The following is a 27,621-nucleotide window of genomic DNA, read 5'->3' as shown; positions in this document are numbered from 1 at the left end:
AAGAGCTTGACTCAAAAGAGTTTCATAGTCAAACAGTTGAGCAGGAGCTGAGGGCTTTTTCCTTAATCAGGACAAATTAAAACGAACACAGAAGACTGAATTTACACAACAAGTTGTTCATTACGGAAAGGGACAGAAAGGCACTGGGAGGAGAGGAGGGAGGCAGCACGCACAGATGAGCGGCCATATGAACAAGAGCAGACTGGGGGGCTGACAGGGAAGGTGGCAGTAACCAAACAGCAGTGCTGTGACAGCCTGGGATTGTCAGAAGTGGTGACAACTTCCCCTCCAAACTACGTGGAATATGAAATTAGCCTCCCTGCTAAAAATCAGCCCTGTATGTTCAGTGTTAGAAAGGATATCTGGAAGATCCAGTAAACTCATACCAGAGAGTAGAAAAAAAAAATATCTCCTCTAATACTAAAAGTGCTTTAAGAACATCAGCTCTGAGAAGAAAGGACTTTCAGGGCTGGCTTAGGAAGCAGCAGCTCCTGTGCCAGTGTCAGGGACAGCCGGGTACTTCCAGAGCAGGATGGCACCATCTGCACTCACACTCACGATGTACTTCTTCCCAGGGCAGATCTTGAGACGGGTGATGTTGCCACTATGGCCCACTCCAATGTGAGTCACTGTCCCCTCGTTGTAGTCCCACATTTTCACCAGATGGTCATCACCACCTGCATTGGGCACAAAGGAAGAATGAAGGATTGCACAGAGCCCTGCTGCTTTTTGTTGCTAACTGACAGGCAGAGAACACTTGGGCATTCTCTGATGGAGGAAGGATGGGATGTGCTGTCTTAAGCATTATAGCAAAGCCTACTTCTGTTCAGCTGAAGCAGAGGTGGTGGCAATTAGGACACTCAGGCCAGGCACCAGCAGCTCTCTCTAAGCTCTGAACAGCAATTGCTACCAGTGTGGCAGGTCTTCCAAAGGCCCTTCACCAGCAGTGCCACCCTGTTACCTAAAGGTTGCTGGCTTAGCTCAGTGTGCACAACAGCATGGCTCTGTGCTAGCAGTAAGCTCCCAGAAGAGATGTCACCATGGTTGGGAATGTGTGAGCCTGAGGCTGAATGGAGCCTGGAGCCATGTGTACCAGGAAACCAACAGTGCCAGCAGGACACCTGGAAAAAAGCAGTCAAGTGCACTGCAAACATGATGAAAACAAATGAGGAGCAGGGCAAAGCGTAGCCCTGTGCTCCCTTGGGAACATTCAAACCTTGTCTTCACCTCTGAATTACATCTTGCAAGACTGAACCAGGTCTGGATCACAGCCTCTTCCTAAGTATTTTTCTGCAGCGATTTGTTTTATTCTGTGTTTCAGATGAATTTTCTTTTGTATTTTTTTCTTATTTTATCAAGGCTCTTCTTTCCTTGCCTTGCTTTTCTTGGTCTTAATACAGCCTCCTCTTTCCTAGTTTCATCACTCACCTGTGACAAAGTATGCCCCATCTGACGTGATGTCCATCCCATTGATGGAACCTGATAGCGAGCCTTCCAAATCTCTGATAGCAGAGCCATCATACACTTCCCAGTATCCAATCTAGAGAGCAGACAAGAGACAAGTTCAGTTGTGCATAAACAGCATGAAGATGTCGATGCTGCCCTACAAACTTCTTCAGAAGTACAGGAGCTTCATCACGAGCCTCTGCTTCCCTAGGAAAGCTTCCCTAGCTGGCACAGCTTGGTCTGATGGCAGCCTTGTGTGATTATGAAATGTCCATAACCAGATGTTGTGTTCTGCAATGACTACCAAAAGAACTCCTGTAGTTTGACTTACCTTCCTGTCCGTCCCACTGGTGATTAGCTGGTATTCTTCAGGATGGTAACACACACATTTGAACAATGTGTTGGCCAGAATCATTTGTTTTCTTGTAAAACGCCTGCAACACAGCCCAAAACAAGAGAAAGCAGTAAGGCCAAAACCCAAACTTTGACTGCCTGCACTCTCTCTACTTGTGCTGTACATCAGATGTCTTTCTACCTGAACGTTAACAGACTTTAGCATAGGTTCAGGGCTTCACAATACCTATCAGGGTCATCAGCTTTGATCCCCACCATGGCTTTCTCACAGGACTTTTGATCTGCTATCACACAAAACAAAGATTTTTAATCTGGATTGCTTTCTAGGTGCTATGCAAAAAATGTCCTTGTCCCTATCACAGTGCAGAACAACTGCACTATCAGACATCTGCAATAGCTTGTCAAGAATCACACAGTGCTGAAAAACAGAGCCAGCAGGAACCATCATCTGCTCCATCCCCTCGGCTGAACTGGATCTGATACAACAGAACAACTCGGGACCAGTGCTTGTCTAAACTGCTCTGAAAAGTTTCCAGTGTTGGAAGTTCCACCTTTCCCAACTGATTGTCTTTTCTCATAATTTTAATTCTTTAAGGCTCTTTTCCCCCTCCTTCTCACCATATGGTGTCCCAAATAGGAGCAGTGTCCCAACACAGACACTGCCAGCACTGTAAGTACCTTGCAATACCAACCCATCTCCTCACCCAATATCCCAGATGATGCAGGTTCCATCAAGGCTGGCTGTGACACACTCCTTGTCATTCTTCTTAATCTTAATACAAGACACAGCAGAAATGTGCTCCTTCAGAACGACTTCCAGTTTTTGAGTTTTCTCACCGATTGCCCAGAGCCTCACCTGAAAATCAGCAGCAAACATCAACTCTGTACCACCCAGTTCTGTCTGAGCTCAGGACAATGCCCATAACTTCCCCAAGCCCTGCATTTCCCTTGTAACTTGTTTAGCAATGGAATCTCAACAGGCTGCTCTCTATTTCTCTAGCTCTAAATGAATGTTTTGGTGAGCCCAACTCACCCACATTTCAGTTTACTCATTTCTCCATCGAGAATAAGCACCTAATCCATGATGTATTTCCAGCTGTGTTTTAAAGATTGAAGAGCAGTGCTTCTGAAACTGAATTTGAAAAGCTGCCCGGTACTTGTGGTACATATATAATGCTAGCAAGTAAATACAAAACAGCTCTTTAAATCTTTCATGTGGAATACATGCCTTGAAAGCATCTCTTTTCCCAGTGGAGGTAAGGGCAGCAATCTTTCCACTTGATCCTTCACACCTTGCATTTGCTGTCCCATAAGTGCCAAACTTCGTGATATCAATTTGCTTTTACACTTCACGAAGGTCAAATGCTAGTGCAAATTTAGTATTGCACACTGAGATCCAAAGCAGAGAACGTTAACCTTCCATGTTTTCAAGTCTGATGCTGAGTTACCTATGGGATCTGAATTGGACGTGTCCAATTCCTGCTGCCTAAATGATCAGAGCGTTCAGGTACCTCAAGCAACCCCGGCTGTCACAGCTTTCAGATGATTGATTTTGACAGAACCATTAGCATTTCAGAGCACTCCTTTGCCTTTTGAATGAATGCAGCAAATGCCCCCCTGCAGTTCTCATTTCTACTTAACCAACCTTCTAGCTTTAATTCTGTCCCAGCTGTCTTTTTCAATTCAGAGAGCAACTAACCACAGCCTGTGCCATTCTGTGTGCTCATACAGAATCTAGGTCTTCCATCTCCTGCATCCTCCAGCACTAATCATCCAAGGTACTTCACTGTGCTTTTATTAGTGAAGGGTTGAAGTGGCTCATCATCTCTAATGTCTTTATGCAGTCAGACAAGGCAGTGCTGCTGCTACCACTCTCTATCACTCTGCAGGAGAGCTGAGGCACAAGCTGATTTAGAAAGATGGGGATATTTGCCTGAGATTTGCAAGCCCCAAGTTCAGTGCCTCGCTCCTCAAGACTTCCTGTGCAATCTTCAGCATGCACACTGCACATGATGAGCAGGGTGCAGAAACAAAGCATTAAGAGCAGTTAAATCCATCAGGATGCACTTAAACGTCTGGTTCTGAGAGCACGCCAGACTGCAGGGAGGAAGTCCAAAGCAAAGCAAGAAACTGAATGTGAGCCTTCCAAATCTATTTTTATATATTAAAAAAAAAATGCTTGTATGATTTAAAATTTAGAAAAAAATAGTGTCTCTTTTACAGATTGCAAAAGGCCACAATGAAAGGCAGCGTGTGGAGCAGACAAAGTACACAGAGTTATTTTTTAACTGCTGGAATAACATTGTTGAAGTGCACAAGTATGATGACTTCTGAGTTCCGTGTTGGAATGTTTTCATAACTGTATTGGAAGTCAAGTTATTGGAGTCTTCTGTTAACTTTGCCACCTAAGTCAGGTAACACCAACCCAAAGCACCAGGGAGTTGCCCATAGACAACACAGCCACAGCAGGTGAATGTCGTGCTGTTAACTGAATTCATGCAGGTTGTGTTTGACTGGACCAGGGCTTCCAGAGAAACGACAGAAAGCAAATCTGTGCTAGAACACAGTGAGACACAGGCTTGCAAACAATGACTAAAGCAGATAAGCCAAACAGGGGGGAGAGACAAACGAGAAAGGATTAAGAGCATGTTCTGCATTAGAATGATTTTTCAAGACAAACATGCCAGAAGAAATCGGGGCATTGTTTCATGTGAAACCCTCTGAGAACAAGAGATTTGCACATATCAAAGGCTGATACTTTCAAACTCGGTCCTCTGCTCAAGTGTGAGTTCAGAACAGCTCCCTTTCTGACTGAGCAGTTTCAGACAATTCCCAGGTCCTGTGATGAGGCACAAAGCCGCTCTGGGTTTTCAAAGCAAGAAATTACCTGCCCCTCGCCTCCTCCACTAAGGATCCGCTTACAGTCATTTGTAGCAGCAATTGCTGTCACTCCCAGGCTGTGGGCATTGTTAATGACATACTTTTCCCGTCCACTCTCTGGCATGAAGGCACGGATTTTTCCATCGTTCCAAGCTGATGAACAAAAAGAAACAGATTATCCAGGCACAGAGTCTTTCCTCATGCTGTCGTTACTTTCCATTGCAAACGCACCCTTTTCTTAGTATATTCCTTTATACTGTGTAGCCTCACATACACTATTAAAATTTAATACCTTTTCTTGGTCCTGGCTGAGGGCAAACTGTCAGGTCTCTGGGGAGACCTCATTGTGGCCTTCCAATAATTGAAGGGAGCATATAAGCAGGAGGGGGAACGGCTGCTTACGAGGGTGGATAGTGACAGGACAAGGGGGAATGGTCTGAAACTGAGACAGGAGAGGTTGAGGTTGGATATTAGGAGGAAGTTTTTCAGCCAGAGGGTGGTGAGGCACTGGAACAGGTTGCCCAAGGAGGCTGTGGATGCCCCATCCCTGCAGGCATCCAAGGCCAGGCTGGATGTGGCTCTGGGCAGCCTGGTCTGCTGGTTGGGGACCCTGCACATAGCAGGGGGTTGGAACAAGATGATCATTGTGGTCCTTTTCAACCCAGGCTGTTCTATGACTCTATGATTCAAACTGGTTTGGTAATAGCAGAGGGCAGCATTGCTACTCTAGAACTGCAGCAGTTCCTGTGGAGGCAACTTGCAAATGGCAACGGGCACCAAATTTATGCCAAAGTTGCTCTACATACATTATAGATTAATCTGCTCCATACATCAGTGTTAACATTTTAGAATTAGGTCTTTCAAATAAGACCCAACAGAGTTCTGAATTGCTGGAGATCACATCTCAAGCAAGGAACCTCACCTTCCCCATAACCCTGCAACTACAGTGCCAGGATCTGTGCTCTGTGAGCAGCATCCATTGAACCAGCAGCTAGCAAAGAGGCCTCTGGTCACAGCAATCACCTGCAACAGCTCCCAGCTTGTGCCTGTTTTCATTCTCACATACTGATAACATTTATTACAGTAGGTAACGCTTACAGACTGGACTCACCCACTGGCTGGGACTGCCTGTTACCTGAAATGATGCTCTTGCCATCCCTCATGAACTCTATGGCATAGCAGGTCATGTTGGGGATGACGATTCGGAGGAGCTCCCTGTTCTCGGGGGTGTGCCATACCCGAATGTCATCTTTGGAGCAGGTTGCAAACAAGTCTGAAGTCCCACTGGGGTGGTCAGAGAGAAGAGCTAATGAGAGGAGAACACAGCTTCTGCATCAGGTCTTAACTCATCCCTTAAAGCTCGGCTGCTGCTGATGTTCAGCTGTAATCTACACAATAGGGATCACCACAGTTAAGACTGAAAGACCTTTATCACAAAGATTTCCCCTGGTTTGGCACCTGCGTACAGTGAATTTCAAATGGAGCAAAAAGAATTCTCTCTGCTTTAATGAAGTTGGGATGCTGATTTCCCAGATGGAATCTCTACAAAACTTGAGGTGTTGTATACAGTAGAGAGAAAAGTGGAGGTAGAGGTGCTGACTGCCCAGGTTTGACATCAACAACCAACAGCAGCCTCACATTGTAAAGATGTCATTTTTTATCTTGCTTACTGGGTGATTCCTATTTAACATTGCTGAAGGCAACAGGGGAAATGGTAAAAGCCTTTCATAGTATAGTTGGTATATAAGTTTGAATAAAAAAGACCTGTAACGTTTCAAAAACTGAATTTTTGAAATGAGCTCTTAAAATAAGCAACAAACAGAAGGAGACATTTGGGCACGGTTTTATGCCACCACCACTGCTTTCTGCAGGATGAGATTAACTCTATCTGGCATAAAGCAATACATCAATTATGCACAAAGACGACCAAAGCACATATCCTCTGGATATGACAGAAAGTGAAATTTACAGAGCGCTGTATGCTTTTGTTCAAAATCACCAGCAAGGCAAATCAGGACAGGGAAAATCGGCCCAGCAAAAGTGCAGCCTCTCTCAGGCCAAGCTTGTGCAGGTGCTTTACAAAGCAGAACAACATCAGCAATTTAGGCGTCCTGAAATACACCAGAACAGGGAAATTAAGCCTGTATTTCCTGCTCAGTGCCATGCACTGCTCAGGAGCAGTTAACAAATAAGGTGTTTAAAACAGGCATGTAAAGATATGGAACCGTAGTCTTCGCACTCATCACTAAAGCCTGTTCATCCAAATACCTCTGTGACACAGATGTGCCAGTTGGGAACATTAGCATCACATCACCCTAAAGCCCCACATGATTTACTCATGGATTTTTCAGGCTGGTGACAAGGGAGGAGGGCATTTTGCACTTTCCCTGTACGTTGTGTTACACCTTGATGAGCTCTGATCATCTGTGCTGCGTCAAGAAGCAACGCAACATGCCCCAAATCAACATTCTCTTTGGGATCAAGCTGCCGTTCCCTGTTTGGGAAGGAAACAACCAACTTCTGCCCTTACTTGCAGCTCCCTCGGCAGCCCAAAGCATCCCAGCCAGCTGTACTCACGAGGGAAACATGACGTCGTGAACAGCCTCCCTGTGGCAGGTGGTGATCAGCTCCTCTTTAAACGCCGTGTAGTTAACCCGATAGATCTGGCACGTGTTTGTCCCCACAAAGAACTGGTGGCCCTGACCTCTGCGTGTCAGGGAAGTGACGCCACCTTGAACTTGAATGTTCCTGGTAAAGAGAAAGCAGGATTTATTTTTGCTGGAGTGCACTTCAATATCCCACACTGAACAACATTTCCGTTCAGCTTGGAACTTCTGGGAATGGTTACATTTGTACAAAGCTTGTTCTGAGCTGTGTGCTGAAGTTGGCTATTCGAACAATGCAGAGTGACTAGCTGCAAGCCTGATTTTCAAATCACCTACTGAAAAGTGAAGCCTGCAGCTATTTCACATGCAGAAGAAAGCCCTGCAAGCGCTCCAGTGCTTTAAGACGCTCCTGTGAAATCAGTGAGAGCACTTCCTCCAGCAAACACTTTTCAAATGGCAAATACTCATCTTCCTGGGTGCTGTAAGGGAACATGATTTTACTGACTTCAACAGACCTGTCCCACTTTACATCAGTTCAGGATCTGACTCCTAATGCCTGCAAGGAGACAATGGTCATTTAAAATGAACGACGAGTAGGGCAATCGTATGCAGAAGCACCCAGAAATGTCCAGTTTGCTTCAAATTCCTTATGCTGCACATATAACATCTAGTTTAAGAACACCTATTTTTGTCTGTAGGATTGAAAAAAAAAATTGAAAAAAAAAAAAAGATTTATTTGGATTGTGCCATTTCATAGGAAGGACTGGTCCTTACTGCACAGCCATCATCTCTACCCTTCTGATCCCCCCATCTGCAGACTCACTTCATCACTTTGTAGTTTGAGCCTTTACACAGCGCTACAGTCCCTCCTCCAGTGCCAACTATTACATCTCCTGTCTTCAGCAAAAGCAACGCCGTGACTCCCTAGGAGAGAAGGAGATAAAACACAGCTGGATGGAAGCAGTTGCAAACACAGCCACGCTGAATAACACAATGAAGACTGAATGATGCTCCCCATGGCGGTGTCCACGTCACTCACACGTGGCTTTATCAGTTCTCTTTGACTGACTTAGGCTAAAGAGTGGTTCTCTGGAGGGAATGGGAAGAAAAGAGTTATTAATTACAGGTATATATGAACATCTACAGTGGGAGAGGCTAAGGTAAACAGCATCAAAATGAAGCCCTGTGTGCAGTTGGGACCACATAGGAACTTACGCATCCTTACCTTGTCCAGCAAGCAGTGCACACATTTTATATCAGCACCTCCACTTTGCCTTCCACTGGTTCTTTATAGATAAAGAACGGAAGGATGAAAACAACAGAAGATGAAAGTCAGCCTAAGCACCCTTTGGCAAAGCTGCTCTTAGGATGCATCCCCTGCATTCCTGGCCCCTCTCGCTGTCTGAAGCATCCCGTGCCACCTCACACGCACCACTAATAAAACACACTTGTGGCAGAAAGGCTTTGGCAATCAGTCAGCCCATCAGCACAGGCTTCTGCTATTAGCTGAGATGAGTAAACCAACAGGGGGTCAGCCATTAGGAAAAGCATTTCTGCTTTTCCAGCAGCTAAAGTACCACGCTACAGTTGGAAGGAAATCAATCCCCAGTCCTGCCACAACGTTTCCAGCCTCACTCAGTCAGCCTGCTGCTGTTTTGCTCCTCCTCGAGTAGTGTTGGTCTTCCATACACAGACAACAGATCCATTACTGACCATTTCTGACAGTCGAAAACTGGCTGCAAAAGGGGAGAAAGCACTTCTCTGGGGTCAGAGCTTGTTGTTCTCACTCAGCAAAACATTCTGGGGGGAGATAGGGGAGAAAAAAATAGGAAAGAAAACAAAGGAGCCTTATGCCACAAAAACTTGATCTGAAACCTACGTTCTATTGCAAAGCAACACAGACAGGATGCAATTTCACAGCATTACGATGTTTTCCTTCAAGTCCGAGCTCACAGAGCTCTGTGAACACAACTTCTGACTGGTGGGGTTTCTTCTGGACAAAGAATCCCAGTACTTTGTGTTGTCATAGCAAAAGGATGTGGATTCTCAAAGCAGAACTGACAAGTAGACCAGAATAATGATGCATTTATACTTTAGGCAGGAATCGTTGCCATGTACTTGACCTTTGAATTTTGAACATACACAGGAGCCAGCATTTGAAATCCAAGCAGTAGCACCCAGCACTTCTGTTCTCTTCAGTCATTAATCTGGCCCATCCCTGGTGTATTTCAGGATTACACACTTCAGGTGTTTAAAAGAATGAAAGCCAGAAAGTGTCCGTTTTCTCTGTGGAAAGGAACGAAGCTCAAAGGAATGTGAGAAAGAAATCAAGACAGAAGAAAGCAGGAGTGACATCTGAGCTATTTAGAGGTCAATGCTATTGGAAAAGATGCTGCAAAAGATACAGAGAAAGCCAGCTGAACATGGAGAAATTACTTTGGTTCTGTTTCCCAAGCAAGCAGAAGCAAGAGATGTTTTCTTGCTCTATTTTTTGGTGGAAAAAAAAAATAAAATACACACCTATATGTAGATAGCTGCCTAAAATAGATTAATTCCTTATCTTCCATAACATCACCAAGGCTTCTTGGTTGTTTCTGCCTGGCGTTCCATCAATCCTGTGCCTGCACTGCAGGTTAGGGACTGAGCAACCATGGGATCGACCCCCTGTGGATGGCAGGGAACAAAATCCCAAGCAACTGGCATAAAACCAGTCCTGATTTATAATTTACACTCACAGCAATTATTTGTGAGCCTGCCTCCAGCAGCAGCAGCCCACTGCTGCCACAGCCATCGCTGGGAGGCACTGGATGCTGTGCTCCCACATCACTGCCAGGCAGGGAGCCAGGTTTCATGCAAACATTCTTTGCTTAAGCACGAGAACAAAGGGAGTGTTTTTAATTAAAAATACGATCCACAAGCAGAGCTGTTTCTAAACACTGCTTTGCAAGATTTCTGACGAGGCGTTGGCAGCGTTTTACAGACCCCTGTTATCTCAGGGTCTCTGGATGCACTGTTCTGCAGTATTTGCTGTTACAGACTGCTATCCCCTGCGTGTGCCCTGAGGGTTGAGCTCTATGGCTGCTGGCAGCCTTGAAAATCACACCTGTGAGTCCATAGTTGACCTGATTACTGCTTTCTGCTTATTGCTAATTAGGGTTCTTACAGCAATGCCACTCTGAGACCGAGCAGGTGTTCCCTTCGGTTCTGCTAACGTGGGAGGGCAGCAGGTATGATCAAGAAAAAAAAAAAAAAAGGAACACCTGAAAGTGATTGGGATTCGTTGTGAAGCTCTCAGAAACGGTTTGATTTCAGACTGGTTTTAGTAATTGTGCTTCTTCCTTCTTCAGGCTCCTCTTGGAACCCCCACAAGTACACAGCTCTGGGAGTTGCTCTCGTTATTCATGCACTTCACATTAATGATGCAGTGAGAACTGTTTTATAATACTGACAGTCCTTTTGTAGGTGAAATGCAGAGGGTAAGTAGGTTAAAAATATCGCCGTTCATTATTTACCTTTTACAAAAAGCAACCACTGCTTTGAAGCGTGATGATACATAAAGATAGCAGCACAAACACAGCCTGCGTGTTCCCTCCCCGCAGGGATGCTTTGCTCTTTGTCCCACTCTGATCTCTTGCAGAGTTCTTGGGTGCTCTGTGAAATCCAGCGCACCTTGTTAAAGTATTTTGTTTATAATGCAAAATATTTGACTATTGCTGAAAATCCATTTGCAGTCCTACATCTCACTCTGCATCTGAGTGGTTACCCTACAGCTCCTCAAGCCTGCAGTGGGAATAAATGGTAAAGCTGTGTTTACAGACGTGACAGTAACGCACTAAACTCCATTGAGACGTGAAACAAGTTGCTTCAAATGTGCCACTCCTCTTCCAAACAGAAACAAAGGCAACTTCAGATCACGTCTAAACAGTAAACACATTCTTACAGATCTAAAGGCAACGTTTCTCTAAGATCAACCGAAGTTGTTTTCAATAAACACCTCCCCCTCACCCGGGCAGCAGCTAAACCCCCTCTTTAAAGGCATGCTCATCGTGGGGTTACTCCAGGATGGGGTTTCAGGGTATGCTGCTGTCTTGTCCTTCCCTGCTGACACTGCTGCCAAGGCTTGCAGGGATGTCCACATACCTACAGCTTTTGAGGGGGAACTGCAACAAGGCAACGAGGTTGGTTCCAAAGGAGGGAGGCCGGATGCTCTGAATTTTTGGTGCCAGAAGTACTGCGTGCCACAGACAAAGATAGACCTCATGGAATATACACAGCTCTGCAGGAAAAAAAGCCATCGCTGCTCCTAGGTTTAGCAATACAGTGTACTAAATTTTGTGAAAACAAGGTTGAGAACGCTTTTGTTTTGATAAATGCTGCGTTTTTCTACTTGAAAAAATACCTGCAAAAAAATACTCTTCTGATGTTGAAGGCTGTGCTACAATTGGAAATTTCTGTCATAAAGCATTAGAGCTGATTTGTGTACCGAGTGGGCTTGCTGACAGCACAGTGACAACATACAGTTTGTGTGCAGGGATGTGCACTGGGTGAGTAGAAGGGGGGATCATGGTATGCAGCCAGGAAGGGAGAAGTGGAAATATGAGGGGAAATATGAGCAGCTGGAGATAAAAATGCACCAGCACACTCTCACTGACTGACACAGCACTGTTCTGCACTGGGATCCTGATGAATTCCCCATTTTAGACACTGCACTGGTCAGAGTCATGGAAGAGAGCAGAAAGGAAAAGAGCACCTGACAGAAGAGCCTATGAGCAGAAGTGTCCAAACATGCACCATCATCTTGAGTAACAAGGTAGAGGAGGATACCGGATGGACACAACAAATAGCCCTGAAATGTGAACATCTTCCTGCCTCCCCCCCTGCCAAAACACACGGTTTCTCTCACCTAGCTGCCACTGCCTACCACAAAAGTAAAAAAACGTAAGCTGGGTTATTGCCTGGTAGCTCAGGTCTCATCCACAGGGCTGGCTGACAGCTGTGACATCCACTGTGGGATTTTACCTTCTCCCTAGTATCCTGTCAGGCTCTTGCATGTTGAAAGGCCTTGTTTTTCTTCAGCTTTTCACTATTACAAGCAACGCCAGCTAAAGCTAGCAATACTGCAAAGCTCTTCTTAATATGGATGGGGACATGGTCTGGCCTCAAACCTCTGCTTTTCACTAAGAGGCCCTGGGCTGTCCTTCGACTTCCAAACTGCACAGCCTCCTGCTAACAACCCCAGCTGATTGCTGCTTCAGTGATGGTCTCAAAGGTGTATCATCTGTGAGGGTTTGTTTCAAAGGCATTTGGCACTTCTCCCCCACTGCAGAAGGCAAGGGAGTTCAGAAGGCTGCAGAACGCTGCGTGGCTGCAGCCAGGTGCTCCAGGCTGAACACGTAATACTAGATATAGGACTGAAATCATGCCAGCGTTTAAAAAGGGAAGGAGTGTTCAATCATCAGGACCTCGGCCAGGATGTGGGAACACTGCAGGATGGCTGCTGGAGGACTGTTGTAACAGCAACTGCACAGATGTATCCACAAGAGCTCTAATGTGCATTAGAAATCATAAGCGTGATGAATTTTTACCAGGAAAACAAAATGCATACATTCTTGTCACTTAACATGCACACAGAATTGAACTACTTACATTCCTACAATGCAATGGGAAAACCAAGTGCAATGACTTCTCCAAGCTTCTGGAATAGATAGATAAACAATGAGAATAATTAAAGATCTCATTGGCTGCAATAATCCCAGAGAGGTGGGCATGCACGTGTAACACAAGAAGCACTTCGTTGTGACTGGGTTCATATGCAAGCATGTTGAAAGCAAAGATCAGAAGGTCTGGGTAAACGAATCCAGAACAGCTTTTTATTTGGGAATTACTGATGATTTTTCTCAGACTTTTTGCTGGACTCGTGCTTACCCCCAAACAAGGTCTGCTTCTTTCTAGGACAATTTCTCTAGCAATATACTCAGCCCTTCCATCGCTATTGCTTCTCTCGCTGCTCACTGATTTTATGGTTTTTAATAGAAACATTCAACCTTGTGAGAGAAAATGTTTCAGGAAAGTGTTGGAATTCTTTCTGTATCATCCCCTCCACCAAAAAGCCACAAATACAGCAACAAATAAAGAGAAACCAAGAGCGAGCGTTCTAGCTGTTGCCAATTGCTTCTCATTACAACTCTCTGCCAACAAAAGGCCGAAAGCTCCTCCTCCAGAAGACATTCCTGTCTGTGGATCATTACACAGAGATCTGCAAGTCCCAACCGCAGGCAAACAAAGAAACTTTGTTGAAGGAACCTGGAGGTTAGGAGGCTGAGCTCTCAGAACTCGAAAAGCAATAAAAGCCAACGTACACACAGTCTTCTCATTTTTGTCCCAACTGTGCATAAGCACTATAATAAACTCTTTAATGATATTATTCTACAGTGCTATTTTCACTAAGACCTCTGCCTCATGAGTGGGGAAGATGGAACTACTACAGAAATTGGTCATAAGGGGTATAATAATAATAATAGTAATAATAATAATAATGTAATAACATGTGATGGGAGAAGACAGATAATAGCAGTGAACAAGGAAAGAGCCCAGATCGTGTTTTAGCTGCGAAACCTTAATGTGGTCCAGAAGCACTGAATTCTAGATAGCAGCTTCTGCCAGAGCTCTTTGCGATGCTGAGCAAGTCATTGAAATAGAGTCTTCCAAGCAGAACCTAACTGTGTACTTCACAGGTGCCAACACAGAGTCTGGGGACTGACTTTCAAAAGTATGGAACGCTGAAATCTGCAAATAACGTCAGTTGGAGCCCTGCCTGTAAGCACAGCCAGCCACGTAATGTCAAGTGCTGTGGGAAAAGGGCAAAGACCAAACCTCTCGAAACAGGAGCCAAAAATAAGCGGTTTTTACACTTTAATTTCTCGGTAGCGCCACAGAAATCCCTGCAAAGCCTTTGGTGGTAGGACCCACCAAACCTAACTGTTCAAACTGAGCTGTGATGTTAGCACTCAGCATGGCAAGCCTGGCGCGTGTTAGCCTCATTGCTTTAAATTAAGTGCTGGATGAACGGTTATCAATAAAGTGCCACGATGGAGACAAGGCTCAGGAGAGCCCACAGACCAGCTGGGCTTGGGAGGAACCTCAGGAGCCCTGATCCAGCTCAGCCCCCTGCCTAAAGCAGGGTTAGCAGGAGCACTGGAACTAAAAGGCTGCAGAAGGAACTCTGCCTTATCAATCCTTGCACAAATCGCTGACAGATTGGAGCTCTTAGCTCTGCCACGTAGGTTTCCATCTCTGAAGTTAGTGGGGTAATAGATTTCCATCTCTGAAGTTATAGGGGTAACTGATACCAAGCCATATCTTTAGGCTTAACAAAAATGAGACATGCTTTACTCGTGAGTTTTTACTGTATTTTCAATAGAAAGAAGCATGCTGCCTCTTTCAGTTGTGCTGGTAACTGACTGTGAGGCCCTCCTTAAATAACATGGCTGCAAAAATGACCCTGCTGCAGGTGCTGTTTTTCAGCTGAATCCATTCTTGACCCACTCTAACCCACAGGCAATTCTGCTGGCACAGCTGTGATCCCAGCACTCTGGCTGCACTACAGGAAGCACACAAACAGGACAGGCTATTCTCTCCCCTCAGCTTTTCTCTCTTCAGTTTGCCTATACTGGCCCTTGCTCCTCTGCAGTTGTGCTCCCATTCTGGTTTTTTTTCACAGTGCTCCCTTCACCTGCACATCCACTGTGTCACACATCCCCACACTGACTCCCATCCCACTCATCCTCTGTGAAGGATGTGAGCTTGTGCATCAGCTTTCTGGAGGTTGTCTTAATTTCGGTCACTAATAAAGAGGAGGATAAGGAAAATGAGTCAAGTGACAGAGCTTCTACTCACCAACGAAAACTTCTTTTGAGGCCCAAAATCAGTCATCAGCTTGTTCCTCGTGTTCACTTTCAGGACATCACCAGTTGATGTGCCAACGTAAAAGTAATTATCATCATCTGCTATCTAGAAGGAAGAGTGAAAAAAGAGATGGTGGTCCAGATACTGAGGCTCCTGTCCCATCCTACCTCTGTGCTGCATAAACAGCTTTATTTCAGCACATTGCCAGGATTTACCCTGAGGGCACACAGCCAGTGCTCTCACGTCAGCATTCACGAGGGTCTGTGTAAAATGTTTTCCAACCAAATACTTTGAAGCAAAAGTTGAATTCTCTTGAGCCTCTGACTAAAGTGCACGCTGCTCCCTTTCAGAAGCATTCAAAAGACTTTTCCCAAGGTAAAGAACCTGTGGAAGACCATCTGCCAAGAGCCAACGTGTAGCAACCACAGTGCCATCATGTAGTTATAATTGGCATTCTTAGCATCACGATAAAAGCTCAGAGCCTCTCTCTACCCTGCAGAGAGCTGCTCAGTTCAGCCAAATCGTTTTGGCTGATGCTCACCTTAAGGCTTGTGATCACCCTTCTCAGTTGCCCTGTCTGGCATTCAGTTGGTCGGAGTTTTCTGTTTGGTAGATCCAATTCCCATACTCGAATGGTCTCACTTGAAAAAAAGCATAGAGGAAAGCCAAATCCGTGTGTGGAACTGATGCCAGAAATATCTCAGCTCAATCACTTTTAGGAGAATGAAACAACGTTTATAAGGTTATATTATTCTGAAATCCTGATCAGGAGGGAAAAGAGCAGTACCAGGGAGGCCAGAAGCAATCCTTTGTCTTTTCCACTGTCTCTTATGGTAACTTTTTTTCCAGATGAGTCAAAAATGTTAAAGGCTCAGCAAAAATTCATACTAGAATTATGGGGAAGGCATGTAATAACCTGGATATTAATTCCCCAAGGAGACGTGCACCGTGGGAACCCTGCTTCTCAGAGCAGGAAATGAGCAGCACCAGACACTTTCAACTATTTTCCAGCATAGTTTGATTGACAACCAAGAGCCAACACAGTACCCTAACACAGTCACCCTTGTATTTCACAGAGCGTTACAACTGCAAAGACCAACACTTTTAGTGCAACTGCAGCCAAGGGCATCGAAGCCTTTTGCTGATTTAAAGGGAACTGCAGGACCTGGGCAGGTTTAAAAGTCAGGTTAGATACATGGGGGCTGTCTCAAATCCATGGGAAATGTGACTTTTTGTAACAATTTGTGTTAAAGGCCATTGCATCTGCCAAGGACAGCAGAAGATCCAGCAATTCACAGGATTTCATTCTCCTTACATTAATAAGGCACTGCCTGGAGCTGTTCACTGCCTGCTTTTCTTGTGTAAACACTGGGAACTAAATATTTTAAGGACTGCAGAGGTTCCCTCTGAGCAAAAATCCCACCATAAAAAACAGGAATTAAGCATGCTGGTCCATGTGTGCTGCTTTGTGTAGAACCAGGAGAAATGCTTTAAAGAGACAAGCTGCTGGTTATTCATGAGCCCATTGAGATGAGAATTAAAAAAAAACCCAAAACCACGAGCACAGTGATGTTTAATATTCCTCCTATTTAAGGAAAGGCTCTGAAAAAGGAGATGGGTCTGTGGGTTTTTTCCTCACAGGGGGTCTTGTAGTAAATACAGCCTTACACTCCAGCAGTGATGAACATCTCGTCTCTGCATGCAGAGCACTGCACGATGGTGACGTTGCCCGCGCTCCGAGCCGAGGCAGGGCTCCCACAGACAGCCTCTCTTCTTGGGACATCCCACACAACCACGCTGCAAGGAAGGAAGGGCTTTAAAATACTGTGCTTTTTAATGCTACTTAAAAACTTACCAGAAAAAAGAAAGAAAAAAAAAAAACAAAACTTTTCTTCCTGCAGTCTGTTCCTGAAAGGATAAGAACTAAAGACTGTTTTCCTGCAGTTTGTGCCCGAAAGATAAGCACTAGTTCAGTTTATCCTAGAAAAGCCTTCACACAAATACATGGAATCACAGAATCACAGAATGGCCAGGGTTGGAAGGGACCTCAAGGATCATGAATCTCCAACCCCCTGCCAATGCAGGGCCAGCAATCATCCCACCTAATGCTAGACCAGACTGCCCAGGGCCCCATCCAATCTGGCCTTGGACATCTCCAGGGACGGGGCATCCACAGCCTCTCTGGGCAGCTGTTCCAGCACCTCACCACTCTCTCTGTAAAGAATTTCCCCCTGACATCCAACCTAAATCTCCCCTCCCTCAACTTAAAACCATTTCCCCTCATCCTGCAGTTATCTACCCTTCCAAAGAGTTGATTCCCCCCCTGTTTGTAGGCTCCCTTTAGGTACTGGAAGGCTGCAATGAGCTCACCCTGCAGCCTTCTTTTCTCCAGGCTGAACAAGCCCAGCTCCCTCAGCCTGTCCTCATAGGGGAGGTGCTCCAGTCCTCCTCCACAGCTTACATCTCTAGTTAAGGAGGTGGGGATGTGCATTTGTTGTATTCCTCCTCCTGAGCAAGAGTCAAATCATATCTCACATAGAATCTAATTTAAAATAGCCTTTTATCCCACTTGTAGTTCTTCAGGACCGTACAACAATGCAGTTGTCATATCGTTTCTGGCTGACCAAGCCAACTTCAGAATTAGCTGCTCCCCTCATCTTTCCCTGCCCTACACACTGGTGTGCCAACCCAGCTTCCCTCAAACGGGATGCTCTAAAGAGATGTCATCAGAGTGCCAGAGGAAGGAGGAGTGAGCACCCCCTTAGCTTCAGTTAGTCCTTCAGTGCCCTGCAGCTTGGCAGGAATCATTCCTCAGGAAAGGGAAACCTTTACCTGCCATCATCCCGGCCTCCCAGCGACACGAGATAAAGGTCATTTGGAGAGAATGCCAGTCCTTCAATTTTACCCTTATGAAGTGACAGCCGAGCAAGCAACTCCTTCTTCTGAAAATCCCACAGTATGATGTCTGCCTGCAGTCCAAAGCAGAAGTCAAAGCCAGAGCATTAGCTGTGAAGTGCTGAAGTGCTCTGATAGGAAAGGAATTTCTCAGAACAGCCCAGCAGAAGGTTGGCTTATCTCAGCCCAGTGCACTGCAATAGGGAAATGCTTCACATTAGGTGCTGTACCTGGTATTACTCCAGTTACCAGCTTAGATGCTCTGATTCATTCCAGAATCAAAGTTTACTATGTGAAACCTATTTTGGAAGAGTATTTGACTGAGATTTTAAAGTGCTGAAAAAGCAAATAACCGATTCCTTCCCACTGCCTCAGGCTCTTTTCAAATAAGCATTAAAAAATTAAACCATTAACAACTTTAAATGTGACAGTATTTACTAATTAACATCTAATGGGATTTAGGCTGCCACATGTCCACAGCACTTTCAATAAAAAGGACCAGGACTAAGAAATCCCTCAATCTAGTTACCCTGATCCTAGGGAGAGTGTTTAACACTGTGCCAAAATATAAAGGCACGTCCAACAGCAGAGCAGCCACAGTCCCCCATTCTTTGCAGTGCTCTCCCACTACAGGCAAATTAAAAACAAGTAAAAAGCAGTCTTGCTGCTCAGAGAGAACTCCACGCTTCTGGTCAGTGTGATGTGGTTAAAGATTGAGGGTTATCCACCTTGAAGCCCATGAAGGTGACTTGTCCAGAGGCAACGTAGTTCCCGCTGCTCGACACGACGACGCAGGAGACGTTGTTGGTGTGACCTTGCAAGAAGCTTTGCTTCTTGCTGGCCAGGTCCTGGATAACCACGGTGCATCCCAGCGGGTAGAGAAGGTGCTTGTTGTCAGGGTGACAGATCAGGCCTGAGGCAATGTGTCCTGCCAGAGGACAAAGCACAAGGCATGCTGGCTGTCAGCGCCCTGGGACTGCAGGCAGAGTTCCTGCTCACACTTCCCCAAACTCTTAGACTTCACAATCAGGGCAAAACCGAGAGGCTCCCACGCAGAGCAGCACAATCCCATATGCAATTCAGGGTTGCCCTTTACAGAGGTTGGGTGCTTTCTACTGCTACCAGGAGATCCACCCGGCCCTGAGGACGGAGCCCTTCATCACAGCAGGTCCTGCATGAGCAGCTGCTGATTTGTGAAGGACACATCACCAGTTCTGCAGCTGCAAATCTCCCAAGAAGTTGGGCAGCTGCAAAGCCCAATTACTGACCCCACTGCCAACCACAGGGCTGCTCTCGGCTGTGCTTTGTGCCAGAGGATTTGGTTTTATTTTGAAACGCAGCTTCTCTCATTCCAGTAAGCTGGGCAATTAGACATAAATAAGCAGCGGATCCCTCTATTCAGCCTGAATTTGCTTGCTCTGAAGCCTGTATCTCTTCTCCCTGAGCTCCTGCCCCCAGACAGGGACGTGGTGCACAGCTCTGCTCCTGGCCAGGCACCCATACGGCCACAGCCCCCCAACCTGCCCCCAACCAGCCTCCCGTGACCCCCAAGTGCCCCACAGCCCTTCCACCTGCGCCCACAGTACCCCGTTTCCCCCTCCAGCTGCCCCTAGCTGCCCCCCACAGCCCCCCTCTTTCCTCCCCTCAGGTAATGCAGGTACCATTGAAGCCGATGGCCGCCCGCAGTTCCAGCCTCCCCGCCTCCCTCTCCTCCGGCGTTGCCGTCGCCATCGCCACGGCTTCACGATGGCGTCGCGGGCGCCATGGTAACGGCCAGCAGGGGGCGCTGTGATGCGGGGCCGCGGGCGGAGCCAGGACCGGGCTGCAGTGCTGGGCTCAGGGCAGTGCTGGGCTCAGGGCAGGGCTGAGCCCCTAGGAAAGCTCTTCATAGCCCATGAAGTCTCCCGAGCCGCCAGGCATCTCTGCTATTTTTTTATTCTCCAAGAATTTTGAGCTGTATGCAGTAATGGAATAAGGCATAGGGAGGAAAGTAGTGCAGCATCTCTTTAGACATGGCAGGGACTCGTCGGGTTACAAGGTGTGCACCAGCAGTCACTGTGATTTACAGCTCTGACCTGGGGTCCACAGCAGGCAGGGCACTGAAGGGACCTGTGGGTTTCTGCAGCACACCCAGGGCTCCACAGAGCAGTCCTTGTGTCTGTGGCTGCTTGCCCTTCCCAAGGCAGTGTGCTGGAGCACAAGGTCAGGCTGGATGGCCGATGGAGGGCTGTGCATTGCCAGGCACCCTGCACATCCCTGCAGAAGGCAAGTGGCCTTCTGGAAGGAAAGAGGGAGTTCTGAGGGACGTGGAGCTGGACAGGATGTCCAGCAGGTGTCAGACAGCAAGAAATACTGAGGAGCCTGGAGCCACGTAATCAGGATATGCTCATTAAGGCTCTATATTAACAGCATACAATTTTACACGGGCTCTTCGCTGCGATTATGGCAACACAAAAATGAGAAGGCTGCGTGGGCTGGTATAAATGCCAGGCAGTGCCTTGCTGCTTTCCAATCAGCAGGCTGGAACGAGAGCAAACAAGAAGTCTTTTGCAGCACGTTGGATGGCCATCGGTGCCTGGCCCAGGTGAGGGCTGGTAACCCAGACTGCATGACCCACACGTGGCTGAAGGGGGTACTTGGGCTTGGGGTGAGGTGTGGGAAGCTCTTATGGTGAACTCTGCACCTTGGTGCTGGATTTTGTTTAGACTCAAGATTCCCACAGAGGCTGCCTGTGTTGTGGTATGGCTGCTTTGCTGACCACAAACAGACCTGGGAAGAGTAGAAAACAGTGACCTGCCTCCCCTCCAGCATCCTGAATGGGAGCAGAGCAGGTGGAGCTGTGTCTGAGCTGAGGAGTCTCATTCATGACACTCATGGCCATCCTCATGCAACCATGGCTGGTGACAGTGGAGGGGAGGACAGCGAGCAGAGGCACACACAGAGCTGCTGACAGGGATTGCAGCAGTCATGCTGGAGCCATGGTGAGCAGCACAGTGAGGAGCTGACCCCATGGGACCTAAGTGTTTTGGAAGCCCCACACCTCCAGCAGCTGCACCTTGAAGTTTTCCTGGCAGAGCGGAGGGTTGTCAAAGGTCTCGCAGGGTTCCGTGCGTCCCCAGAGCAGGTTGGCATCGAGGGACAGTGCTTGGCCTCCCCCTCCACCTGCAAAAGCACAGCAGGCATTGGGATCTGTGGTCACTCTTTGCTGCCCCAGCAGACGTTGGCCAGGTCTTGGGATTGTACCCATCTCTCAGCAATATTTCTTGCGGCCACTCCACAGAGCTGTCACAGACAGCTGGTGCATCTGCCCCAGGGGATCATGCCTGGCTCTTCTGCAAGCTGTTCCCCACCCGCATCTCCTCTCAGTCGTTCAAGATGCAGAGGAAAGGGCCAGGAAGGGCATGGCTGCCACATATGGCTGAGAGGTCTGGGATGCAGGGCTCCTGCTCAGCTGGGACCTGCTCTGGAGCTCTCAGAAAGGACATCTGTGCCCTTGTGCAGCCCTTCATTCTCCTGCTGACCTGAGAAAGAGGGGACTGACTTCATCTCCCCTGACTTTAGGCACATATACTAAGACAGGAGGTCTTTGCCTTATGGACAGCTTGGATTTTAACCTGGAGGGGAAGCTCTTTTCAAAGCAGCTGCGTGCTGACCCAGGTGCCTGCCATTAGGTAATTACCGATAATGATCCCTTCCCGAGAGCCGGACATGAACATGGAGGCTGTTTTGGAAGGCAGGAGGAAATGCCTGATAGCCAGGAACGGGGACAGGCGGCCCTTCCTCTGCGGTGCAGGCACGGTGAGGAGGTTGGGGCTGGCACTGCGGCTGTCTGGGGAGGAGCTGAGCGGAGGTGTGGGAATGGGTGATGGTGAGCGCTGGCGTGAGCGTGGCATGGCTTTGGCCAGCTCTGGCTTCTTGATGAACACCCACTCGTACCTCTCCATCTCCGGGCGCACCTGGAAAGCAAAAGAAAGCCCTTGGGGCATCACTGCATGGCTGCCTGGGGACCACACGGTGTGGGGAACACATGCAGCAGGGAAGGGACAGCTCAGGATCCCTCCCTGCAGCACACACTGTCTCACTGTCATTGAGGATGCTCTGGGAGATAGTTTTCCATTTTTTTCTGGTCTAACAGAACATCCTAAAGGATGGTGTGCCACCATGCCTGGAGTTAGAGGAATAAAGTAGCAATGAAAGACAAGCCCATAAGCATGAATTTGACTTACAGTGAACACGAAGCATTCCCCTGTCCCAAAAAAGCTTGATGTCAGCCCGTTCTTCTTCCTTTCACTCCAATCAGAGGAGAGAAATGCCCCACACACCTTTAGGAGAGAGCACAGGGAGCTGTCAGGGAGCACAGGTGGAAGCCTCCACTGAGGCCAGCTCTTGTGTGCTCAGCACAGCAAAGGCTCTGCCTCTCCCTGAGACTGTGTATGGGAGAAAATGAGCTAAAACATGCAGGAAACAAGATTTTATAAGTCACTTTTCCTTGTCTGCACAAGGCCCCGGGGGCAGCAGTGTTTCTCTCCTCACTGCACTCGAGTGCTGGGTGTGGGAGGTCAGGACTTGTTGGCCAATAAATCTCTAGGATGCCTGAGCCATTTACAGAGCTTGCCTCTGCTGTTTGATGGAGAGTGCAGGCATAAAATATGGGTTTATGAGCCACTCTCAAAATCCCTGGGAAGATGCCTGGCTCAGGTAGTTCTGCAGTTATTCCACGACTTTCAAGTATTTTAAGAGGTATCCTTACTTCACTCCATTTCCCTCGTGTGGCTGCTCTTGCAGTCAAGGAGGGATTGTTGCATTTAATGCACTAAAAGGAAGTCCTTGCTAAGGCAAAGCATTTGCTGATTTCAGAGGAGTCTGCTTAGCAAAGGCTTCGTGGTTTAGTCTCCATGTGCAACAAAGCCTCTCTCATGGCCTCTTCCATCTCACAGACTCCTCTTTAACCAGCAGCCCCCCCTTAGCCAGTGTCTGAGCTGCCTCTTGGTGTCTCTGCAGCACTGTGATGGAGCCAGCATTGGTGGGGCAGGGGGCACCTTCCCCTGTCTCACAGCACAGCCACCTCCCTGCTCAGGAAATACTTACCTCCCCCTCTGTTGTTTTTAGGAGCAGCACCGTCGGTTCGTAACCTTCACAGCACGAGTAAAACCTGGGAGTGCACAATGAGGCTGCGTTGGTGCAGGGCTGAGACCAGGGACACAGCTCAGGCAGCTCCTCTGCTGGTGCCGGCATTGGGGAGCTGGCTTTGGGACTTCTAAGGCATCACTTTTGTTCAGCAGCACAGGTAATAATTCACAGGTAATAAATCCAAACATAAAATCCACCCATGTACTCTCAGCACCAGACCTGGGGGCACACTCCATGGAGCAGTTTCCTAAGCAAGCCTGCATTTATTCTGGATGTGCTTCTCATCCACCTGGAGCCTAAGCTCATGCCTGACACCCACCCTGTGAGCCCCACTGCTGCTGTGCTAAGGTGAAACACTGTGGGACATTTTGCTCTGTGGCCTTCACTCATCTCCCCTGAGCTGAGGGCATGCTCATGGTGCAAGCATGGACACTATGCCAAGCATTACAGCAACCCCAAATAAACCCCATGAAAAAACCACAGGCCACTGATGTAGTGGGCAGCATTCAGCCCCCAGGCAGTCCCTGCACCTTGTCCCCATGCAGCTTGGAACTGTGTGTCATTGAAATGCCCAGCACGGAGCATTGTGGGGATGTTTCTGCTCTCCCCATGCCCTTTGCTCTGCAGCTGTCACCGGGTCCTTGGCACTTCCCTCACTTCTTGCAGATCTGGGCATTGATTATGGCACTTGGAGTCTCTTAGCTTGAGTTTGGAGGGTTTGGTGTCTCCCCCGTCACGGGTGGTACCTGAACTTGGCCTGCTTGTGCAGCCTCAGTACGATGTGCCACTGAAGAAAGCACTCCTTGCTCACAGGGTCTTTAAGGAGTGTCCCCAGGAGACCTCAGATACGTCCCACAGATGTTGCAGTTTCTCCTTTCTATACCAGCAACTCTTACCCAATGTTAAGTCTATCTGTCTGATCAGTCTGCCTGGCAGATCACGCTCACCTCTGCAGGCTGCAGCCATCTTCTGATGTGGAGAAGAGCAGCAGTGGGGGAAAGAGGGAGAAGCGCTCGGGGATCCAGGACCAGATGATGCGCATCTCCTGAGCTGACACAATGCTGGAGCTGAAGCTCTGCATGTCCACAGCCAGGTGGAAGGACTGCCTGTGAAAGAAAGGAGTGTGTCAGTGCTCAGTGGTGTACCCCTAATGTGCTGTTATGTGCCACTGGGGGTGCATGATCCCAGCAGTGTCTGCGCAGCATAACCACAGCCAAGGGACACACTGGAGCTCCCCAGTGCTCCATTTCCACTAGAACCCATTTTTGACCCACTTTGCCCCAAGAGCATCATTGGCACTGTGGGCAAACAGGCCGGCTTCCTACCTGCCCTGCACCATGGTGATGCCTCTCTCCATCAATGCCTTCCTGTTGGCCATCTGCAGCAGCCAGATTTCCTTGCGGGAGAACAGCCGGATTCCAAACGCTCTCTCCAGAAGTTTGTCAACAGTGATGTGCTGGGCAATGTTCTGCACAAAGACCTGCAGTTCTGCCTTGGTGTCAGTCCCCTCCTGCTCGGCAGAGCTCACCAACAGCCGGTACTGCTTCAGCAGGGCCAGGGCGATGCGGTACAGCACCTTCTGCCCCTCCAGCAGGAAGACATCAAACACGCGGATGGCGTAGCTGAAGGGGAGGTCGCGGAAAAGCCACGACAGCCACTCAGAGTACACCTCAAAGACGTTCTCAGACGTGCTGGCTATCAGCTTGTGTGCTGCTGGGCAGTGCTTGTTGGCCAGGTCCCCAAACGTCATGCAGGAGGCCTGGTGAGCCAGGAAGGACTGGTCGATGTAGCTGGTGTGCGGGGCATTGCTGGCGATGAGGCGGGAGATGTTCTCAAAGCACCGAGCCTCATCCTCACTGTAGTGCAGCAGCAGAGCAACCAGCGAGGGCAGCGCGGGGCTGTAGGTGATGTCAGGGAACAGGTTGCCAATGCAGATGAGGATCTTCTTCAGCGCTGTGACCCCATCCATGTTGAGGCAGTACGTGGGCAGGGAGCACCCCGCCAGGAAGTCGGGCAGCGGGTGGGAGCTGGCGCCGTGCTTTCCAAAGAGCCGCGCAGCCACATCCCCATACACCAGGGCATCGGGTGTGACGAGGCGGCAGGCGACGCGCTGGCACAGGCGTTGGTAAGCTGCAGCCCTCAGCGCGCGGCTGGCAGCCCAGCAGCCCTCCCTCGCCAGCTTCTTCAGCTCCTTGGGAGGCCGGCTGAGCGCGTCCTCGGGTGGATCTGCCGGCTGCTCCACCTCCGGCATCTGGTCCCAGTCCACGAATGGCCCACTGCCCGCACAAGAACCGCTGATGTGCCACGTGTCATCCTCTGGTGTGACCACGACGGTGATGGGAGAGGAGCTGAGCACCACTGTGGGACAAAGAGCTTTAATCCCACACAGCACCCCGCTAACAGTGCCGCCCTGCCACAGTGCAGCGAGGTCCCAGAGCACCTCCTCTTACAGCAAAACCCTCTCCCTGCTAAGGGAAAGGGCAAAATAGCCCCCATCCCTTGGGGGCTCAGCGAGAGCAGGGGCAGCCCCCCAGCAGGTCCCTGTTCCCCATGTCCCCGTGCGCCCCGTGAGCCCAGCCAGGCGACCCGGCACCGTCTAAAGCGAAGCCGCTGGCAGTGGGAATGGCTGCACTCAGAGCAGCGCCGTGAGCAGGGTTTGAGCTCCTCCTAGAGAGAAAGCAGAGGTATTTTCCTTGGTGTTACCGTCGGGCTCAGCCCCACATCCCGCTTGTTTCCATCGGAGTTGTGATAGGCAGCTAATAGCCAGCAGGGTACAGCCAATTACACACATCTTAATTCTCCGGTATATCATGTTAGATGTGCTCACTCAGCCAGGAGAGGGCGGAGAGATTCGGCTCCCACCTGTGGATTTGTGCAGGGACAAACCTCTCCGCTCTGGACCCAGGGGGTCACCCAGGGACAGCACGGCACAGCCACAGTGCCACATGCAGGGGACCGGGTCCGAGTCTGCTTGCACCGTGCTGGCTCAGTTTGGTTCCTGCTCAGGCTCAGCCCAGCCAGCACGGCCAGCTCAGCTCTGCAGAGCATCTCACCCTGCTCTGAGCAGCCAGGCTGGGACTCAGGCAGAGCACCAGGCTGAAAACACAGGGGGTCACACAGGAACACTCAGCACAGCCACGCTTGTGGCCATAAAAACCAGGCTAAAACAATGGGGATACAGCAGGGTTATTTATACCTCTGGGTGCTGCCATGATTCCCAAATTGCCCCTGTGCTTGCAGTAGGAGAGAAGCCATAGGTAGCACCACAATCTGAGCCCACATGGCTGCAAGCACCTGACCCAGGACATATCCCCATCCCAGGCCCCATCCCCACTATGGTGCTCACCCACCTTGTGCAGTGCTGGTGCCATCACCATCTCCGCCATCCCCATCCAGCTGTGCAGGGAAGGCTCTGTCTGCCCCTTTGGGGGCACGGGGCAGGCTGAGCCCCACCTGCAGCATGCACACACTGCACACAGCCCCAGTGCTGCTGCCCCGCTGCAGCTGCTGCCCTGCTTTTAATGCACCTTCTGCACACAGGGCACGTGTTTGGTGTAAATAGCACGAGGGGTGGAGCAGCTCCCGCACCTCGGTCACCCCTTTGTGCCCAACGCTGCTCCGAGGCTGGGGAGGGGATGAGATAGGTATCAAAACAGCAACACGGCTATTGAGCCACGTGGTTTGTTTTTCTTCTCAAGGATAACCTTTATTTCATGTTCACTCCCGGGCAGGGAGGGAGGTGAGGGAGAACCGTCCTTGAGCGAAGAAAGCATAAACATGGTAAATGGTTTGGGAACCGCTTCCTGCTGGATGGTGCGGGTCTTGGGGAGTGAGGAATTGGAGCATATGAATGGTGAGGGCTGGGAGCCAGCTGCTGAGAGGGGTTGGGGCTGTGAGGACAAAACAATGCCCTTCTGCAGCACGCTGCACTCGGCTGGGCAGTGAGTGCCACATGCAGCACTGGGGAGCATCAGTGGGTGAAAGCACCGGAGGCATCTGGGGACAAAGCAAAACCAGAGACCCCACTGCATGGTTGGGTTGGAAGGGTCCTCACAGCCCTCACCTCCTTCGTGGGCTGGTTTCCTCCAGCTCAGGCTGTCCAAGGCCCATCCACAGCCTGGGGCACCTCCGCGGATGGGGCACCACTGCACTGTCCTGGGTAAAGAATGGTGAAGGGGTGGCAAAGTGCATTCAAGCATCCCCTGCTGGACCCCCCAGCTCAGCAGCTGCTCCGTGGAGCCCCAAAATACCACAATTCCAGGTGTGTTTCTATACTTCAGCATTTCCATCCTCTCCCATTTGAAACTGTTGCTACTGATTGATTCTGCCTCAAAGTGCTTTGCAGGATTACAAACTGTGTTGTGCTCATGGGCATAAGAGCTGAGTTTGAGGAGGGGCCCCATTG

At 48.8% G+C, this 27,621-nt stretch overlaps 2 protein-coding genes across 2 annotated transcripts; both read right to left on the bottom strand.

The window, feature by feature from the left end:
• Positions 1–42: 42 nt before the first annotated feature.
• On the bottom strand, positions 43–19,877 carry CFAP52 (cilia and flagella associated protein 52). Its single transcript, XM_031599189.2, has 14 exons — positions 19,748–19,877; positions 18,815–19,014; positions 18,024–18,160; positions 16,860–16,988; positions 15,733–15,832; positions 15,183–15,296; positions 8,110–8,210; positions 7,258–7,428; positions 5,816–5,964; positions 4,688–4,833; positions 2,505–2,656; positions 1,778–1,880; positions 1,429–1,540; positions 43–677 (listed from the first exon to the last, which is right to left on the bottom strand). Exons 1-14 carry the CDS (start codon positions 19,815–19,817, stop codon positions 475–477), a joined length of 1,887 nt encoding a protein of 628 aa, XP_031455049.2. The 5' UTR covers positions 19,818–19,877; the 3' UTR covers positions 43–474.
• LOC116232661 (TBC1 domain family member 24-like) lies at positions 19,865–26,956 on the bottom strand. Its single transcript, XM_031599191.2, has 7 exons — positions 26,567–26,956; positions 24,542–25,574; positions 24,164–24,322; positions 23,175–23,238; positions 22,313–22,408; positions 21,766–22,042; positions 19,865–21,248 (listed from the first exon to the last, which is right to left on the bottom strand). The coding sequence occupies exons 1-7, from the start codon at positions 26,676–26,678 to the stop codon at positions 21,103–21,105; spliced, it is 1,887 nt and encodes a 628-aa protein (XP_031455051.2). The 5' UTR covers positions 26,679–26,956; the 3' UTR covers positions 19,865–21,102.
• Between the last annotated feature and the right edge of the window lie 665 nt (positions 26,957–27,621).

Source organism: Phasianus colchicus, chromosome 20 (genome assembly GCF_987193195.1).
Source record: "Phasianus colchicus chromosome 20, bPhaCol1.hap1.1, whole genome shotgun sequence".
In the NCBI taxonomy this organism is placed as follows: domain Eukaryota; kingdom Metazoa; phylum Chordata; class Aves; order Galliformes; family Phasianidae; genus Phasianus; species Phasianus colchicus.
Note: the sequence above shows the minus strand (reverse complement) of the source record. Positions and strands in the feature narration are given on the sequence as shown.

What these genes read in the sequence shown, in the direction of transcription:
- LOC116232661 (XM_031599191.2), bottom strand. Translation starts at nt 26,678, where the DNA reads ATGCTGCAGGTGGGGCTCAGCCTGCCCCGTGCCCCCAAAGGGGCAGAC. An exon ending in TAAAAACAACAGAGGGGGAG is followed by an intron (nt 22,409 to 23,174) that starts GTAAGTATTTCC and finishes TCTCTCCTAAAG; the next exon opens with GTGTGTGGGGCATTTCTCTC. An exon ending in GGGAATGCTTCGTGTTCACT is followed by an intron (nt 22,043 to 22,312) that starts GTAAGTCAAATT and finishes TTTGCTTTCCAG; the next exon opens with GTGCGCCCGGAGATGGAGAG.
- CFAP52 (XM_031599189.2), bottom strand. Translation starts at nt 19,817, where the DNA reads ATGGCGACGGCAACGCCGGAGGAGAGGGAGGCGGGGAGGCTGGAACTG. An exon ending in CACGACGTCATGTTTCCCTC is followed by an intron (nt 5,965 to 7,257) that starts GTGAGTACAGCT and finishes TGACCACCCCAG; the next exon opens with TGGGACTTCAGACTTGTTTG. An exon ending in GTGGAGGAGGCGAGGGGCAG is followed by an intron (nt 2,657 to 4,687) that starts GTAATTTCTTGC and finishes GCTGATTTTCAG; the next exon opens with GTGAGGCTCTGGGCAATCGG.